The sequence below is a fragment of the Prionailurus viverrinus genome, chromosome B2, assembly GCF_022837055.1.
Source record: "Prionailurus viverrinus isolate Anna chromosome B2, UM_Priviv_1.0, whole genome shotgun sequence".
In the NCBI taxonomy this organism is placed as follows: domain Eukaryota; kingdom Metazoa; phylum Chordata; class Mammalia; order Carnivora; family Felidae; genus Prionailurus; species Prionailurus viverrinus.
Window position 1 is genome coordinate 98,004,609 of NC_062565.1, and position 18,424 is coordinate 98,023,032.

The window sequence follows — 18,424 nt, forward strand, 5'->3', positions numbered from 1 at the left end:
CACAGTGTGTATGATAACGGGGTATTTTTGATTGGCCCATCCTGTGATGAATACCCTCATAGAATCATGCTAAGTAGAGAAGTTTGCAGAAGGAAGAGATTTAGGACAGACCACAAAACAGAACAAAACAAAATACACAATTCCATTGTAGTTTTTAAGAGCTTTTTATATTTTAAAGATATGTAAGGTCAATCTTTAAAGTTTCATGAAGGCTGGGATTTTTGTCCGTTTTGTTTACTACTAGATCCTGAGGCACGATAGGGCCACACACATGGTGTTCAGTAACAATATATTGATTGTAGGGGCGCCTGGGTGGCTCAGTCGGTTAAGCGTCCGACTTCAGCTCAGGTCACGATCTCACAGACCGTGAGTTCGAGCCCCGCGTCGGGCTCTGGGCTGATGGCTCAGAGCCTGGAGCCTGCTTCCGATTCTGTGTCTCCCTCTCTCTCTGCCCCTCCCCCATTCATGCTCTGTCTCTCTCTGTCCCCAAAATAAATAAACGTTAAAAAAAAAAAAAAAAAAAAAATTTAAAAAAAAAAAAAAAAAAAAAAAAACAATATATTGATTGTATAAATAAAGATATTAATTTTACTTATAGTGATTTTGATATTCAGAAGGTTGAAGTTCATGTAGCCTAATTTATCATTTTTTTTCTTTTTGATTTTTTTTTTTGCTTTTATTTCCAGAAACGTTTTATATGATGGTGTTGTTAAGTCTGTTTTTTAAAGTGTTAGCACAAAGATTGCATTCAAATATATATTATTCACATTTTTGGTTAGATAATTCATGACTTTTTTTCTGGATCTACAAGTATACTGTGCTTCATGCAGCAGAGTTTGAAACTTTATTTTTTGCATAAATGTAATGATTTAAAATCTGCCACTTACTGTATCAGGAAATGTTATACTGAATGGTTTTACAAAAAATTATTTTTAAATCTAATTGATCTCTTTATTAGTGACCAAATGTGTTTGGTGAATTGTACTTTCATATACAAAAAACTTTCTGGTAATTCCAGTGGCATAGGTTCAAAGTCATGTGAAGTGGAGGAAAGCCAAATAGATTTAAGGCTCAGATTTTACATCCTCAGCTGCCTATCAATACGCGTAGCTCCTGCAAAGAGAGGATGGGCACTGTGGTAGAGTGGTGGTGGAGAAAGTGGTGAGGGTGAGAGAGAGCACCAGCCTGGCCTGGCTGGGCCTGCTGAGGAATGCTGGGTCTGAACCCAGCTCTAGTGCCACCAGTGTCCCCAGAGCTCTGGGCTTCCTGTGAGGGAATAAGACTTTCTGTGCATACTTTGTTGAATGTGATTCTTTGATTACTAGAGCAATCACAGTGATTAAAAATTTCGGTGTGTTGAGGGGTGCCTGGGTGGCTCAGTTGGTTAAGCGTCCGACTTCTTCGGCTCAGGTCATGATCTCGTGGTTCGTGGGTTTGAGCCCCGTGTTGGGCTCTGTGCTGACAGCTCAGAGCCTGGAGCCTGTTTCAGATTCTGTGTCTCTCTCTCTCTGTGACCCTCCCCTGTTCATGCTCTGTCTCTCTCTGTCTCAAAAATAAATAAACGTTAAAAAAAAAATTAAAAAAATTTTGGAGGGGAAGGAAAAAAAAAAAAAAGAGGTTAGAGTGGGAGAGAGCCAAAGCATAAGAGACTCTTAAAACTGAGAACAACTCTTAAGAGACTCTTAAAAACTGAGAACAAACTGAGGGTTGGTGGGGGGTGGGAGGGAGGGGAGGGTGGGTGATGGGTATTGAGAAGAGCACCTTTTGGGATGAGCACTGGGTGTTGTATGGAAACCAATTTGACAATAAATTTCATATATTAAAAAAAAATAAAATAAAGAATGAAATAAAAAAAAATTTCGGTGTGCTGAATATTAGGTAATTAAATTATAAGGGTTAACTATATTAGAATTTCTTCAAGTAGGCCTCATTTTGAAAGACTTAGGTGCTGAGCTTTTTAAGAAAGTGTTACATTTTAAGAACACTTTCTTAAAAAGCTGAAACAAAACAAACAAAGGGGGAAAAAAAGACAAACGGAGAAAGAGACTCTTAACTATGGAGAACCTGATGGTTACCAGGGCAGAAGTGGTGGCGGGATGTGTGAAATACACTAGGTGATGGGGATTAAGGAGTGTGCTTGTCATGATGAGTTCCAGGTGATGTATAAAATTGTTGAATCACTGTATTGTATACCTGAAACTAATTTAACTCTGTATGTTTACTGGAATTAAAATAAAAAACTTAAAGAGAATATAATATCAACATTTATAAAGGAAATCCTGTAGGATATGCAAGAAGAAATAAAGATTATTTCTTTATTTATAAAGATTATTAAATAAATAATAAATTAATAAATAATAAAATAATAAATTAATAAAATAATAAATTAATATTTATTTATTAAAGATTATTTCTTATTTTTAAAGATTATTCTGTAGAACACTACAGAAAAAGTGTTCTATTGGCAATTCTCCAGTTCTAACATACATGTATTATTTATTTTCAGAATTTATGTTAGATACTAATCTTTTCTTTTTTTTTAATTTTTTAATTTTCAAATTTCCCATAGTGCCTAAGACCACTCCTCATGCGTATGGCCCAATAAAGCCATAAATATTTATTTAATTGATAAAGTTATTTTATTCATATTGATGTCTTTTGGAAGAGAAACTGAAGGATGAATAATCTGCAAATCTTACCAGTTTATTTACATAATTCTCTGGGAGAAATAGCCCCTGTAATGTTAACTAGATGTCATATTTCCTAATAACAGGATTTTAACAGAAAAGAGCAATGTCAAGATTTTATTTTTAGCTGGTTTAACATAAAAAATAAACACTCCTTTCTAAAAAAGTAACATAGTCTTAAGCTTTCCAGTAGAAGAGTGTGGTTTCATTATCCCAAAGCTAATGAACAATCATTAGAGCAATCAGTACATACTGTTTAATAGGTTTTTTTTTTTTTTAAGGTACAGGGAAAACAATGGTGATGGACATGTTTTATGCTTATGTGGAAATGAAGAGGAAGAAACGGGTTCATTTTCATGGTTTCATGCTAGATGTTCATGAAAGTAAGTTAAATGATCTAAAAGAAGGGGTTTTTAAGTGGACAAACACTACAAAATACTTTTCTTCATCTTTTAAAATTCTTAATCTTTTAATCTTTTAAAATATTAGATTTTGCTTAAAGTAAGGTTTTATTTGGTTTCATTTGTTTTGTGCTATATTGAAATGATTTGTAGCGTATTTAGAGTTGATCCTAAAGACAGATTCAAAATCAGTACTTCCCAATAAGAGAAGAGAGGTTACTATATGAAGGTCAGGTATTTTCTCCTTCTACTAAGGGTCAATAAGAAATGTTAAAAACTCACTTATTTGGAGAAGTTGTTCTTGATTAGGTCCTTTCCTCTGTGTTACCTTAGCATGTAGGCATTCATGTACTTGTAGGCATGCTTTATTGTTTGTCAACGTTCCTTTTTAAAAAAATTTTTATTTTTATTTTTTGAGAGCGAGCTCTGTGTGCGAGGGAGTGCGTGCAAGTGGGGGAGGAGCTGAGGGAGAAGGAGGAGGGTATTTTAAGCAGACTCCGTGCTCAACAGGGAGCCTCAGTTGGGGCTCAATTTCACAGTCCTGAGACTATAACCTGAGCCAAAATGAAGAGTCAGACGCTCAACCAACTGTGCCACTCAGGCGCCCTGCTTTGTTGGTGTTCTTAAGTTATGTCATTTTGCATTACTTGTCTACCAGCTATACTAACCTCACCAGGGCGGGAACATTGTATTTTTCTTCTAATACTTTCAGCATTTAGTACACATATAATGAGTGAAGTGGGACTGGCTAGAGACCAGGAAGCATCCTGATTATGTATGCTAGACGTAGGGCAGGATCACCTCCTCTGCCTCCATCTCTGAAATTCTCAGCAGTAAGACTGATCTGTTGATCCATCTAGTTACCATCTTGTCATCTAGCCTATCATTTGTCATCTCTGAAGTGATTGAAAAGAGGGGGGATGGAATGACTACAAAGTGTCCTTACAGCCATGGGAATGCATTAATATGTGAACAACTTATTTTGAGGTAGAGAAAGTGCAACCAGTTTTCAATAATCACATTTGATTTTATGTGGCATTTACACTTAATTTTTATGTTTACGCTAAGATTTCATTTAGAGATTTAAAAGATATGTTATAGTTGTCTAAAATGGACTATTAATACAATATTTGATTTGTGTTTAATTTTATCCATTAAAGGAATACACCGCCTTAAACAGAGTTTGCCAAAAAGGAAACCGGGATTCATGGCTAAATCATATGATCCAATAGCTCCCATAGCTGAAGAAATCAGCGAAGAGGCATGTCTCTTATGTTTTGATGAGTTTCAGGTAAGGTAGAGATATTTCATAGATGTAGAATGGTATGCTGAATGATATGTGAAGATTTAAATTCTGTTCCTGATTTTATCATTGTTTTATAAATTGATTTGACACATTACCTCTTATGACTTTATTTTACTGTCTGGTCCAGGAGTCAGCAAACTATGGCTTGCAAAGGGAAAATCTTGCCCATCTGCTTTTGTATGGCCAGTGAGAAAAGAATGATTTTTATATATATATATATATATATATTTTTTTTTTTTTATTAATTTTTTTTTTCAACATTTATTTATTTTTGGGACAGAGAGAGACAGAGCATGAACGGGGGAGGGGCAGAGAGAGAGGGAGACACAGAATCGGAAACAGGCTCCAGGCTCTGAGCCATCAGCACAGAGCCCGACGCGGGGCTCAAACTCACGGACCGCGAGATCGTGACCTGGCTGAAGTCGGACGTTTAACCGACTGCGCCACCCAGGCGCCCCGATATATTTTTAAAGAGTCTTTTCAAAAAGAAAAAGAAAATGCAACAAAGGCCATATGTGGCTTGCAAAACCTAGAACATTTACTACTCAGTCTTTTATAGGAAAAGTTTGCCTTCCCCTATATTACAGTCAGTGGATTTACATTTCCCCTATACCACAATTGAGATAATGTTGATTACACAATAATGTCTAAAGATATTTGAAGTTTTTTTAAATGCTTATTTTTATTTTGAGAGAGAGTGTGCACACACAAGCAAGCATGAGAGGGGAAGGGGGAGAGAATTAGACAATCCCAAGCAGGCTGTGTGCTGTCAGCACAGAGCTGGACTCGGGGACTCGATCTTATGAACTGTGAGATCATGAACTGAGCTGAAATCAAGAGTCAGACGCTCAGCCAACTGAGCCACCCAGGCACCCCTGAAGTTTTTTGAAAACATTATATAAAAAAACAAATGATTCACTCATCTCATTTAGACTTTACAACTTATTTGTGATAAAGGGAGGGAGTTCGCCCTCCTTGAACTTCTAAAGTTTCTTCTAGTATTAGGATTCTCTGAAATAGTACGTTTAAATTGGTAATATGTTAATTTCTGATCTTTATTTCCTATGAGAGCAAATATGGCATGCCAGCAAATACTGTGTCTTACGTTTTTTTCTGTATCCCAGAGTTTAACAACAACACCACCACCACCACCACCAACAGATACTCTAGTTAAGAATTATTTCCTCATTTCACTGCTTTCTTTAGTAGTTCTGAAATGCAGTAGTTGATTTTTCTATAATGCTTATCAGAAGAGCAATTGGTTATTGGAATAAAAATAGAAAAACCATAAGTACTGAATATAAACTTAAAAATAGGGCATCACTGGGGTGCCTGGGTGGCTTAGTCAGTTAAGCATCTGACTTCAGCTCAGGTCGTGATCTCAAGGTTGATGAGTTCAAGACCCACATCAGGCTCTCTGCTGTCAGCACAGAAGCCTGCTTGGGATCCTCTATCCCTCTCTCTCTCTGTCGCTTCCCTGCTTGTTCTCTCTGTCTCAAGAATAAATAAACTTAAAAAAAAAAAAGTTTCACTCCCAAAGCTTTTGAATAATATTTCTGGAGCTGAGTGCAGAAATTCCCATGTCTGATTGCGTAAAATAAAGGCCCAGAGAACTTTCAAGGGTAGGAAGCTAACGCTTTGTGCCTACTCTGAGGTGGGCCCTGGTGAGTCACACATTTTATTTAAGCCTCACGACATATTTGTGATGAAGGGAGGAAGCCGTCCTAGTTGAATTGTAAAGTTTCTTAACAGTTTTAAGATTCTCTGAAATGATGCATTTAAATTGGTAGTGAGTTATTTCTTGTTCTTTTGTGTTTAAAAACCTGGGTTGGTGGGAAGATAAGAGGCCAGGATGCCTTTATCCCAAATGAGGCATGAGAAGTCTCCTTTAGTAGCTTGATACACTTAATCTAAGAGCAGTCTTGATTTATGAGAGAAGAGAAAGAAGAATTTTTGCCAGGAATGGTGTTACACTGAGCCATCTAAGGGGGAGGAATCTTTATTTCATTTTCCCTTCAGTCTATTAAGATACCCTGGCATTCACTTTTTGTACTGTACAGCTACAAAGGTCTTCAGAAGAAAGGCTGATGGGCAAGAAATGTTTACTTACTACTCTGAAGAAGAGTACTAAGTACACCAATGTGTTGCAGAAAGAAAAGGGCCTCATTTAGTTCTTTTTTTTTTTTTAATTAATTTATTTTGAAAGAGAGCATGCGTGTAAGCCGGAGAGAGGCAGAGAGAGAGAGAGAGAGAGAGAGAGAGAGAGGGAGGGAGAGAGAAAAATCTCAAGCAGGCTCCGAGCTGTCAACGCAGAGCCAGAGGTAGGGCTCTATCTCACGAACTGTGAGATCATGATCTGAGCCTAAACCAAGAGTCGGAAGCTCAACTGACTGAGCCACCCAGGTACCCCTAGTTCTAAACGTAGCACCAAGTTGACAGTTATGCTGTCTTCAATAACAGAAGTCAGCAATCAATCAGGGAAGTCCATTTCTCTTGTTTCCTCATTATGAGTCTGTTAACCACAGTTTCCTTAAATAAAATTGAGTTGGCACAGTTAAATTAAAAAAAAAATTATATGTTTATTTATTTATTTTGAGAGAGACAGCCTGAGGGGGGGGGTGCAGAGAGAGAGAGAGGGAGAGAGAATGAGAAAAAGAGAGGGAGAGGGAGAGAGATAGATAGATAGAGAAAGAGAGAGAGAGAGAGAGAGAGAGAGAGAGAATCCCAAGCAGTCTCTGTGCTGGCGTGGGGCTCAAACTCATGAAACTGTGAGATCATACATAACCTGACCCGAAACCAAGAGCTGGACACTCAACCAGCTGAGCCACCCAGGCACCTCTGAAGTTAAAATTTTTAAAAAGGGTACTAACACCCAACCTTTGTAAAATGATTCATGGTTTACAAATTTTTCTTATATGCTTCATTTAATTCTTTTTTTTTTTTTTAATTTTTTTTTTTAACGTTTTTTATTTATTTTTTTGGGACAGAGAGAGACAGAGCATGAACGGGGGAGGGGCAGAGAGAGAGGGAGACAAAGAATTGGAAACAGGCTCCAGGCTCTGAGCCATCAGCCCAGAGCCCGACACGGGTCTCGAACTCACGGACCGCGAGATCGTGACCTGGCTGAAGTCCGACGCTTAACCGACTGCGCCACCCAGGCGCCCCTATGCTTCATTTAATTCTATAAAATAGTTATGATATTCATTATTTAGATGAGGATATAGAGGCATCAGAATTTCCTCGGTATCGTATGAAGATCATTACCCTTAACTTAAAATGTGTAAATTTTAAAACTTTGAGAGAAAAGATTGGCCTGTTTCTGTGACATGATGACCATTGACAAGACTATTTAAGAAGCTAAGGAAGTAATGAAAATTTGGTTGTGCAAAGGAGATCCTGAGAAGATTAATAGCAAGCAGGGCCAAATTACCCATGAGGTGCAGGAGGCACAGTACTTAGGGTCCATGATACTTTTAGGACCCCATGAAAATATTTTAATTTCTTTTAAAATTTGAAGAAAAAATGAATGTATCATCATGAATTCAGCCTGTATCTGTCTGTATCTGTATATATCTTACACCACCATAGTCATAAAATACAATTATGTATATAAACACACATATTTTCAAATGTATTTTCTAATTGAGGAAGGGGCTCATGAAGGTAAAACCAGGAAAGTCATAATGTTGCCCAGATAGTGAGGTGATAACAGAAACCTGTCTGGTTGCACGGGGCATTCTCCATTGAGTTCCAATTTCAGAAGGTTGATGCTTGGCTGGGAAGAAGGAAACAAAAGCAACTCTCAGGATACTTATGTTCCAAATGAGTGAGTCTTGCAAAAGAAAGGCAGGCAGTAAAAATGATTTTTTAAATAAAGTATTAAGGAGATCAAGGGGGATACAGGTCCCTTGCCTGTAAAATGTTACTTATCAACAAAGAAGAGAGTGGATGTGATGGAACTGTCATCACCTGCCCTGACCAGAGTTGGTTTGATGTTCATTCATTTGTTTACTCATCCATCCCTGTTGCCTTAAATAAAGAACCTTATCCCATACTATAAGACCCTATCTGACCCACAGTCAAATGGACCATGTCTGGACATCTGATCTCTGAGTAGCCTACACGGTTGTCAACAATATTGCACTTTTTGGTGTGCCCTGGGGATTGAGCCAATCATATACTCCATCTCATGTTTTTCAAGTAAAATGCAGTTTTACTGCACAGTAATGAAACAAGGGCAGTTCCTGCACAGTAATGAAACAGGAACAAAGAGACCTAGGAAATAACTGAATCCCATTAGGGGGAAGACTACAAGGCTGCTCCCTGAACAGACGCTGAGGTCTCCAGAGCTACCTATGCTCTGAAGCCAATCTTTAGCTCCGGTTCCCAGTAGGTGCTAACAGTGCTGTTCCCATCCTGGTGTCTTATTTATTTATTTATTTATTTCTGAGAGAGAGACAGAGAGAGAGAGAGAGAGAGAGCGAGCAAGCATGCACATGTGCAAGCAGGGGGGAGTGGTAGAGGGAAAGGGAGAGAGAGAGTCTTAAGCAGTCTCCACGCTCAGCAAGGAACCCATGCAGAGCTCTGTCTCACAACTGTGAGATCCTGACCTGAGCTGAAATCGAGAGTTGGACGCTTAACTGACTGAGCCACCCAGCTGCGCTCCATGCATCCTGGAGTCTTAAGTAAACCCCTTTTCTTTATCTGAATCTCCTGTCCCTGTTTCTTGCAAGCAGTCTCGATGAGGATGGAACTCCTGTTTTGCTCTTATCTGCCTTAGTGGTAGGGATTTCCCTGTGGTCTGTAAAAGCTAGCATAAATAGGAGTACTGTGAGGAAATGTCACCTTCCTTCATATAAAATCCAGTACCTCCAGTGGAAGGAGAATTACCTGATGAACTAAAGACAAAAGATCCCAGAGATGAGGTATCTCTTAGGATGCTTTTGACTGCAGGTAACAGAAAACCCAATTTAAAAAGGCTTAAACTCTAAGTGGGGGGGTCGGGGGGAGGGATGGAATACAATAAGATAGTGTCATTCCTTTTATTCAAGCCTGCCTCCTTCCTCTCTGATCTTATCTCCTATACTTTCAGCCTTGCTCATTGCTCCCTACTATTTCCATCCCTATTGTTTTCATAGATTAGGGAACCATAGCTAATAGATTTGGGTGTTAAACCAAATGCTTCTTTCCCGTCAGGGCTCTGAAGAAAATTTGCTCAGAGATGGTAAAACAAGACTGAATACCAAATTGATTGCCTTTGTTTAATCCCAAATGCTACTAGAATGAAGCATTCTGGTATGTCAGAGTTGACAACATGAGAGACTCTCTGCTTTTAAGAAAGTTGGCCTGCATGTCTTAGGATGAAACATGTTAGTAGTTTTGCTCTTTTATTTCCTCTACAATTCCAGACTCGAGCCCTGGAATCTGTATGCAAGACCCTGTATGCAAGAAAAGGCCAATATCTGCATATACCCACTGTTGAGAAGAACCAGGAAAGCAAGAGTATAAGGGCAAGAATATGTCCCTTAAGAGCAGAGATGATCACTGAGCAGTACCTGGATCTCCTAGTTTTAATATCTCGACTGTGTTCCACTGGTCTTAGAGAAGCTCCTCCAGCACACCAAAACTGGATTATTTCTAGTCCAAATCTCTCCTTGTCTCTCATTCCAAAATTCAAGAGGATAAAGGGATACCTCCAAAATATTGCTGCAGCAGCATTCTGATCCCCAACATCCACACAATTTAGAACAAATAAGCAGAGCCTTTGCACTGAACTTTCTGCCTGGGACGGTCTCTCCTGGATACCCCTAAGAGTCTCTCACTTCTTCAGATCTTTGCTCAGTTACCTCCTTAACAAGACCTATTCCTACAAAATTGCAATTTGCCATTAATCAGTGTCCCTTAGTATCCTTTAAAGAAATTTTTTTTAACGTTTATTTATTCTTGAGAGAGGGTGAGAGAGAGAGAGAGAGAGAGAGAGAGAGAGAGTGGGGAGGAGCAGAGAGAGAGAGAGAGAGAGAGACACAGAATCCAAAGCAGGTTCCAGGCTGTGAGCTGTCAGCACAGACGTGGGCTGGAACTCAGGAACCATGAGATCATGACCTGAGCCGAAGTTGTATGCTTAACTGATTGAGCCACCCAGGCACCCTAAAACCATTCTTTAAAAAAATAACATATCATCTTCTGATAGATAATATATTACTTATTATGTTTACTATTTATATAATTCCTCCATAACAATGTAAACTTGAAGGCAGGAATCTTTGTGTGTTTTTTTGAATGTTTATTTATTTATTTTGAGAGAGATTGAGAGAGTGAGAGAGGGGTGGAGAGAGGGAGAGAGAGAATCCCAAGCAGGTCCTCCACTGTCAGTGCAGAGCCCAATGAGGGGCTCAATGCCAAGAACCGTGAGCTCATGACCTGAGCCAAAATCAAGAGTCAGTCGCTTAACTGACTGAGCCACCCAGACACCCAGGAATCTGTTTTTAATTGACGTATCTCAAATGTCTAGAACAGTGTTTGAGGATGAATGAATGAATAATAGTGAGTGAATGAATGAATGAATGAATGAATAAATCTAGTACCAAATGATAAATATTGAGCTAGTCTCCCAACTAAGTCCCACTTCTCTTATGTATAACTACCCACAATTTTTCCTGTCAACATTCTGAATTATCTTAACTTTTTTGTCTAATTTAATAGATGAAAAGTGGCATCTCATTGTTTTAATATTTATTCCTTTAAGTAATAATATAGTTGGATTTTTTCTATGTTTATTTACTAACTACTTAAAATTCATCTTTTATGAACTGAGACAATGCCATTTATTGGAATGCTTACATTCCATCTATTATGTGTATTCTGTAATAACATTAGTTTTTGTTTGTTGAGTACTGTGGGGCTATGTTCTTAACTACTGTACTATGCTAAGTATCATTCTATAGCTAAAATTCTATACAGCTACATATAAATAATATGCAATTATACTAGCATATATACCATACATAGATAATACAGCTGACATTTCTTGAGGATTTACTCTAAGGATCATAACAATTTTGCAAGGTAGGTATTGTTACTACCTTCATTATATTGATGAGGAAATTAAGGGTCAGAGAAGTTAAGTAACTTGTCCAAGGTCACACAGCTGGTAACTCAGTTTGAATTCATCATTGGTGCTCTGATTCATTAGTAGTAACAGCTACGTTATATGTTCTCTTTGGTATATGATGTCTTGTGTTATATATTTAAATACATAGATCTAGAGCTGAGTTGACTTTTAATAGATATTTTAATGACAGAACCTAAAAATTATCCTTAAGCCTATTAAGTCTAGTATAATACATTGCTGATTTTCTAGAAAAGAATTTTTTTGGCCCTTTTTTCTTAACAGCCATATGTCTACAATCATCACATCACTTTTAAAATTGAATCCTACTAGTAGTCTTGATTTTTAACTAGTTATTATTGGCCTTTTGGTAGTGTTAATATAATATTTATTTTACTAGGGAGCTGGACGGGAATTATTGCTGCTTAAAATCAAGAATACATGTGCTCTTGAATTTGAGGAATTTAAAAATTATGTTTTGGTAGCATTCAGATTACATTTCCAGAATATATTCTTCATCAGCTTGGTCATTTTAACTAAGTATAGCATTTCAGTTTTGCCTGTAGTATCAAATATACTATTCTTGTTTTGTTTGAGAAATTTGGCTAGGTAGGTTGTTTTTATGTGTTTTAGTTGCTAAAATAAAAGAACAGCTTTTCCTCAGAGTTTTCTGTAGGGTCTTCATTGTGTTGACTTTGAATGATTATGTTTCTTATTACATCATTTATGAATCTGAAGGTATACAATACTGAAGGAAACCGACTTAAAAAAAAATGTTATTTCTTCCTGTCCCTTTCAGGGGCACTGGATGGATGTTTTACTAATATGGTCTTAAAAACAAAAAAAAAGAATTCTGATGAGCAGAATATCATGCAAAATTCTCCTCTGTAAGCTATCAATATCATTTAAAAAATAGTTTTGACCGTTTTTGTAAAACAGAAAAGCTATTAAAAACTGCTAATAAAAAATAGGTGCTTATTTTTGTGCTAATACTAATTACTGATAATGCATGCTTATGTTTGTCACTCATTACATGGCACTGTACCAATCAGTGGGTGACTGAGACTCGAGCACTTACATATGTAAATTAACCATTAGATTTTCTTTTTTTCCTTTTTTACTTAAGTGAGTCATAATGGAAAGCAACTCTAGGTCATAAAAAATCTTTTCTCTTTAATGCTAATGAAATGTCTCCCCTCTCTGTATTAGCAGACTACCCTTATTGGTAATCTGTAGCCTTCTCTTTTGTTCCTGGTGGTAATGAAATGCTGGGTGCTAAAAAAGCCCGCTCTCCAAGAATGTGTGGCCAATTGTCTTCTGTTCACTTATACTGTAAAATTACTGTTCCCCAGCAAAGCTGAACAAGTGCGGGGACAAGATCAAAAGAGTATACATTGGCACCCGGCTACACCAAGTGACTCCTGCTTTATTAATTAGCCATAGCTTCTCCAAGTTAATTTACTCTGATAGAGCAAAAACATTTCGTAATACAAAAACAACAAATGATAATTCAACCACGAGTCTTTAATAGTTTGCTTTCTTCAACTTCCAATTTAAATCTTTGCAGTATGTTATAAGCTAAATGTCTCTTCACTCTTCTGAACCTTAGCGCACAAAAGCTGTTTTTAATTTTTTTCAACAACATTAGTGAGATAGTCGAAGGACAATTTTTATTTTCTAAAATTGGTAACTTTTAATTGATATCATTCTTTTTAAAAGTCAGTGTATTGGGAATCTAATTTAAAAGTGCACTTGCTTCTGAAATTTGCAAGCTTGTTTGTTCTCTCATCAGAAATGCCACTGGTGTTTAAGCATTTGAAGGGGGCCTTCTCTGTGAGTATTTTTGCGGAAGCAAAATTTGACAGGGAACCTAAGCTCCAAATTTAATAATATCACTTTCTTCTTAAATAATTAAATACTACTTTTCATTTTAGTCACCACTTTGTAAGTTCCTGAAGTCTTTTTAATTTAAGGAGTCTCGTAGTTTTTTAGCTAATGTTTTAAAGTTAGAGCTTGAGACAGCAAAAAAAGATCTGTGGGCACAGCCCCATTTTCTGGTTTGTTTTTGTTTTTGTTCAGGTGGGAAGGAAATAATGTAACGTTTGTGTAAGATAATCACCTGAAAAGAGAAAAGAGATGGAGGCCTGTGTAGCCCAGGTGGTTGTTGTCAGTTAGTTGGTAACTTTCAGTATTTTGATCTAATTTGAAAGAATTCCCCCAGTTTCTATGCTCTAACATGGTTTAAAAATAAGAATGTGATATTTATTGTGTGATTTATTTTGTGAATATAAAACAAATTTTATTATCTAAAATGCCATTAAAGAAAGATCAAAATAGCTTTACTTAAGAAGTATCTAAAACCCATTTTATTATATTTATAAGGGAAGGTAACAATGATTAATATCTACCTTCACTGTACCTTTGTTTTTGAACTCAACTGCCTTCCCTCCTTAATTTCTGTATTTCTTTGTGATTTTAAAAAGCTTTTTAAAAAGTTATTAAGCTTACTTGTTAATTGTGGATTTTAAAAAATAATTTTAGAAAAGGTAGCTCTATGTATCTCTAACTTAGGTGGAACAGTTTTATCTATATTATGCATTTCTGCTTTTGTCAGAAGGAATTTTTTAAAGCCCTGTATTAACCATTCTTGTAAGGTTTTTATTTTTTTCCTTTTTAATAGAAGGAATATTTGTGTTTGCGAAGGTTAGCAGAGGCTGGCTGTGCTGGAAGTGACTGCAGTGCCTTTTGATTATTCATGGACAGTAATAGAAGGCACTTAAAAAGAACAATGAAATTGCTTATTTTTGTGATGGGCCATCTGTTGAATTGTTTTGTGCAACAATTGCACAATAGTATCTATGTCATATCATTCTATTTTCAACAGCAGCTGATTATGTCTCACTGGCTATTTGTCCTTATTTCTAAAGTCCCATGACCATTTAAAGTCACCTTTTCAGGGACCTTTGCCAGAAAGGTATTAGAAATCTCAATCAGCTGTTTATTATTCTTTTTTTTTCTTTTTTCTTTCTCTCTCTCTTCTTTTTTTTTTTTTTTTTTGGTGGGAAGGGGGCGGTGGATGGGGTCTGTGATGGGAGCAGGAGGAGGGATTTGGTCATGTTAGCTCTAATTAATTAGACTTCCTAAATGTTTAGGACAATTATCTATGCTTTCCACCTGTAGTTTATAAAAGAAGTTAACACAGAACCATTTGATAATTTGGGTAGAAATGATAGGCTTGCAAAAAAGAGTCAAGTTTAAAAGACTACTATACACTCTTTTATGGTTTTAATGATCTGCTCTTTTCTTCATGGTGATAATTAGAATTTTTCTCTTGGAATTCACTTCCATCCTTAAAAAAAAAAAAAAAGAAGATGAGCCATTAGCAAATTTGTTAGAGCAGAAGTGAGTATAAAATAAAACAAATGTGTTGTTGTCCATAGGTCACTGACATTGCTGATGCCATGATTCTGAAACAGCTTTTTGAAAATCTGTTCAAAAATGGGGTCGTCGTTGTGGCAACATCCAACAGGCCACCGGAAGGTAAAAACAAACATTGTGCTAGTCTCATCCAATTAGGTGGAAAATAACAAGCTTTGAAAAATCCATAATTTTATACTCATTTTATTGTGTTAGTAGAATCTGATGACTTTGCTTATCATTCATTTTATAACAGACAATCTAAAAAATCAGTTGGTATTTGTGTCTGAAAAATGTTTATATTCTTCGCAAGTTAAACCCATGTCACCCCCTGTGTTTGATGCACTTGCTGTTTTTCTCTGAGTATTAGATATATCATATATTTGTATCAAAAAATGATGCCGGGAGGTGCCTGGGTGGGTCAGTCAGTTAAGCATCCGATGCTTAGACGCTTGATTTTGGCTCAGGTCATGATCTCACAGTTTGAGCCCCATGTCGGGCACAAGCCCCCATGTGGAACCTGCTTGTGATTCTCTCTCTCCCTCTTTCTGTGCACTCTCTATCTCTTTCTCTCAAAAATAAATAAACATTAAGGAAAAAAAATGATGCCAGCAGGAAGGCTAGGTTTGAGGACCCAGAGGGGGCCTTGCAGGACCAGCCAAGAGGATCCTTGACTTTACGAAGGATACAAATCAAATACAAAACACCAGAAAGTGAGAACAGGGTTTACTGAAGATACAGAGGGAGCAGATGCAGATGGAGCATCTGGGAGACTTGGGAAGGAAAGGAGCATGAGTCTTGTCTTGGTTTGGGGTTTGGGGGTTTTATTAAGGATTGTGGTCTGCTGTATGTGTCCTTTCAGGCATCTAAGAACTGGTTAGAACAAAGATAAGGGCCCAGGTGTTAGTCCTTGGAGCCAGAGGGCCTTGGCATTGAGATGTCTAGTGCTGGTGGTCTGGAATATTCATATGACAGCTTCATTGGTCATTCTTACCTGGTCCTTCCTTAGATGTAATCTCTACTGAAGAAATCATTAACTAACTCCCTGCCCCTTACAAGGAGGAATTACAGCTGTCTGCATTCTGTGGACTGTGTAAAGTGGGGTATGGGTCCTAGAAAGAACAGAAGCAGGAAAAGGAGCAAAAAGCAGATTTTTATGGAGTTCTTCAGTTTCTCTGTTTCAAAAATACAAGGCTTTCTAATTGCTTTTTAGGGGCTGTAAAAGAAGCTCAATGAAATGAAAGAGAAAACTCCTAATTGAGTCTTAGAAAAAGAGTTGAATCTCGCTTGCATAAGTAGTTTCTAATACTTAATTTTATTCCTAAAAAACCACTTGTGGCTTATTTGAACATCATTTAAGGATTAAAATACAAGTAATATCTAGATAAAAACAAGTTTAAAATGTTTTATCATTCCATGATGTGGTCAGTTGAAGGCCAGAGGAACCAAAACCAATATTTAATGCCTTCTTTAAAAAAAATTTTTTTTTGATGTTTATTTACTTTTGAGAGATAGAGACAGAGTGTGAGCAGGCAAGGGGCAGAGAGAGAGGGAGACACAGACTCTGAAGCAGGCTCCAGGCTCTGAGCTGTCAGCACAGAGCCCGATGTGGGGCTTGAACTCACGAACCACAAGATCATGACCTGAGCTGAAGTCAGAAGCTCAACTGACTGAGCCACCCAGGCACCCCTAATGCATTCTTAATGTTAACATCTTTCTACCCTGGAATGCTCTACCACCTGGAATTCCCTGCATGGCTAATTCCTTACCTTTTTCAGGTCTTTACTCAAAAGTTATTTTGCCAAAGAACTGTAGACTTATCTTTCTATTTGAATCTACACCCCATCCCTTTTTTTTCTTACCTTGCTTCTCCTTTCCTCCTTTATTTTCTTCCTTGTGGTTTATTGTTTATCCTCTTCCAGGATGCAAAGGGTTCATGAAGGCAGTGACTTTTATCTCTTCTGTTCATGGGTATATACTGAACAACCAAAACAGTGCCTAGCTGATCTCAATAGTCTTAGAGTGAATGTTGAATGAATGCATGTTTTTAAAGGTTATCCCTGGCTGCAATACTGAGAATGGATTGTGGGGATGAGATTTCAAAGTTGGAAGTAAGGAGACCGTTGATGATATCATTGCTGCAATCCTGAGGGGAGATAATGGAGCAGTGAGAGTGGTGAGAGTAGTCCGAGTTTGGATATATTTTGTAAGCAGAGCCAAGAGGATTTACTAATGGGATGAATATATGGTATTAAAAAAAGAGAAAGGGATAAAGAATGACTCAAAGGTTTTGGCTTGAGCAATTAAAAGGATGAAGTTGATGTTTCCTGAGATGGAGAGGACTATAGGAGAAGCAGATTTGGGTAGGGAGGGGAAAGTACTGAGGCAGATGCATATCAGAGTTTGGATTTTAATGGAAAAGTTTAGATTGGAGATGAAAGTTTGGGAGTTCATTGGTCCTAAAGGAAGCTGGTCAGAGCAGCCAGTGAGGTAAGAGGAGAACCAACAGAGTATCAAGTGAAGAAAAGGAAAATGGTACAAAAGGATGGATGGCCACTTTTGTTAAATGCTGCTAGGAGGTGAAGGGGAGGTTGAGAATTGACCATTGGAATTAGTAACATGGAGTTTATTGGTGGATCTGAAAAGAGCAATGTAATAGTGATAGTGTGAGTTTTTCCTTAATAAGCCATGTCATGTGGATGACTTATATTGAGTTTATAATCTGTTGTTACCTAGATCTTACTTTGTGAGCTGCTGTCAAACTAGGTGTCTCTCATTCTGTGTTTGTGTAGTTGATTTCTTTTTTCTTCCTATTACATTTCAGCTTATTAGTCTGTCTGCATTGTTCTATTTTATGATTTATGTTTGATTATATTTGATTTATGTTTGTATCTTTTTGAAGTGTGGTTCTAACAGATTAGTTTTAGCTATCCCTACTAACTATGACGTTTATAAAATGGTAATCATGCTGCTATATCTTCAGCCATTCATTAATTAAAACGTAACCAAGTTTAGACCCTCATAGCATACCATTAGAGGCCTTATTTTAGGGAGACATCAGTTAATTAATACTATTAAATCCAGTTATTCAAACAACTGTAGTTATACCTCATCTATTATATTCTAAGAGAATTATGAATGATTCAGATGCACTTATTAAAATATCTATAATACTGTTATAGATAGCATTTTTTTTTAATTAAAAAAATTGTTTTTAATTAAAAAAAATTTTTTTTAACGTTTATTTATTTTTGAGACAGAGAGAGACAGAGCATGAGCGGGGGAGGGTCAGAGAGAGAGAGGGAGACACAGAATCCGAAACAGGCTCCGGGCTCTGAGCTGTCAGCACAGAGCCCGACGCAGGGCTTGAACTCACAGACAGCGAGATCATGACCTGAGCCGAAGTCGGCCGCCTAACCGACTGAGCCACCCGGGTACCCCTTAATTTTTTTTTTTTAATGTTTACTTATTTTCGAGAGAGACAGAGACAGAATGTGAATGGGTT

At 37.2% G+C, this 18,424-nt stretch overlaps 1 protein-coding gene across 3 annotated transcripts in view; it reads left to right on the plus strand.

Moving 5' to 3' along the window:
* AFG1L (AFG1 like ATPase) overlaps positions 1 to 18,424 on the plus strand; it is a 221,512-nt gene that overhangs the window by 70,742 nt on the left and 132,346 nt on the right. For all 3 annotated transcript variants that reach the window (XR_007152444.1, XR_007152445.1, XM_047860287.1), the window contains 3 exons: positions 2,969 to 3,070; positions 4,249 to 4,379; positions 14,943 to 15,042. Coding sequence is in view for 1 of the 3 variants with exons in the window: in XM_047860287.1 (XP_047716243.1) it covers positions 2,969 to 3,070; positions 4,249 to 4,379; positions 14,943 to 15,042 (333 nt within the window). In the remaining 2 variants the exon portion in view is untranslated. The remainder of the gene's footprint in view (positions 1 to 2,968; positions 3,071 to 4,248; positions 4,380 to 14,942; positions 15,043 to 18,424) is intronic.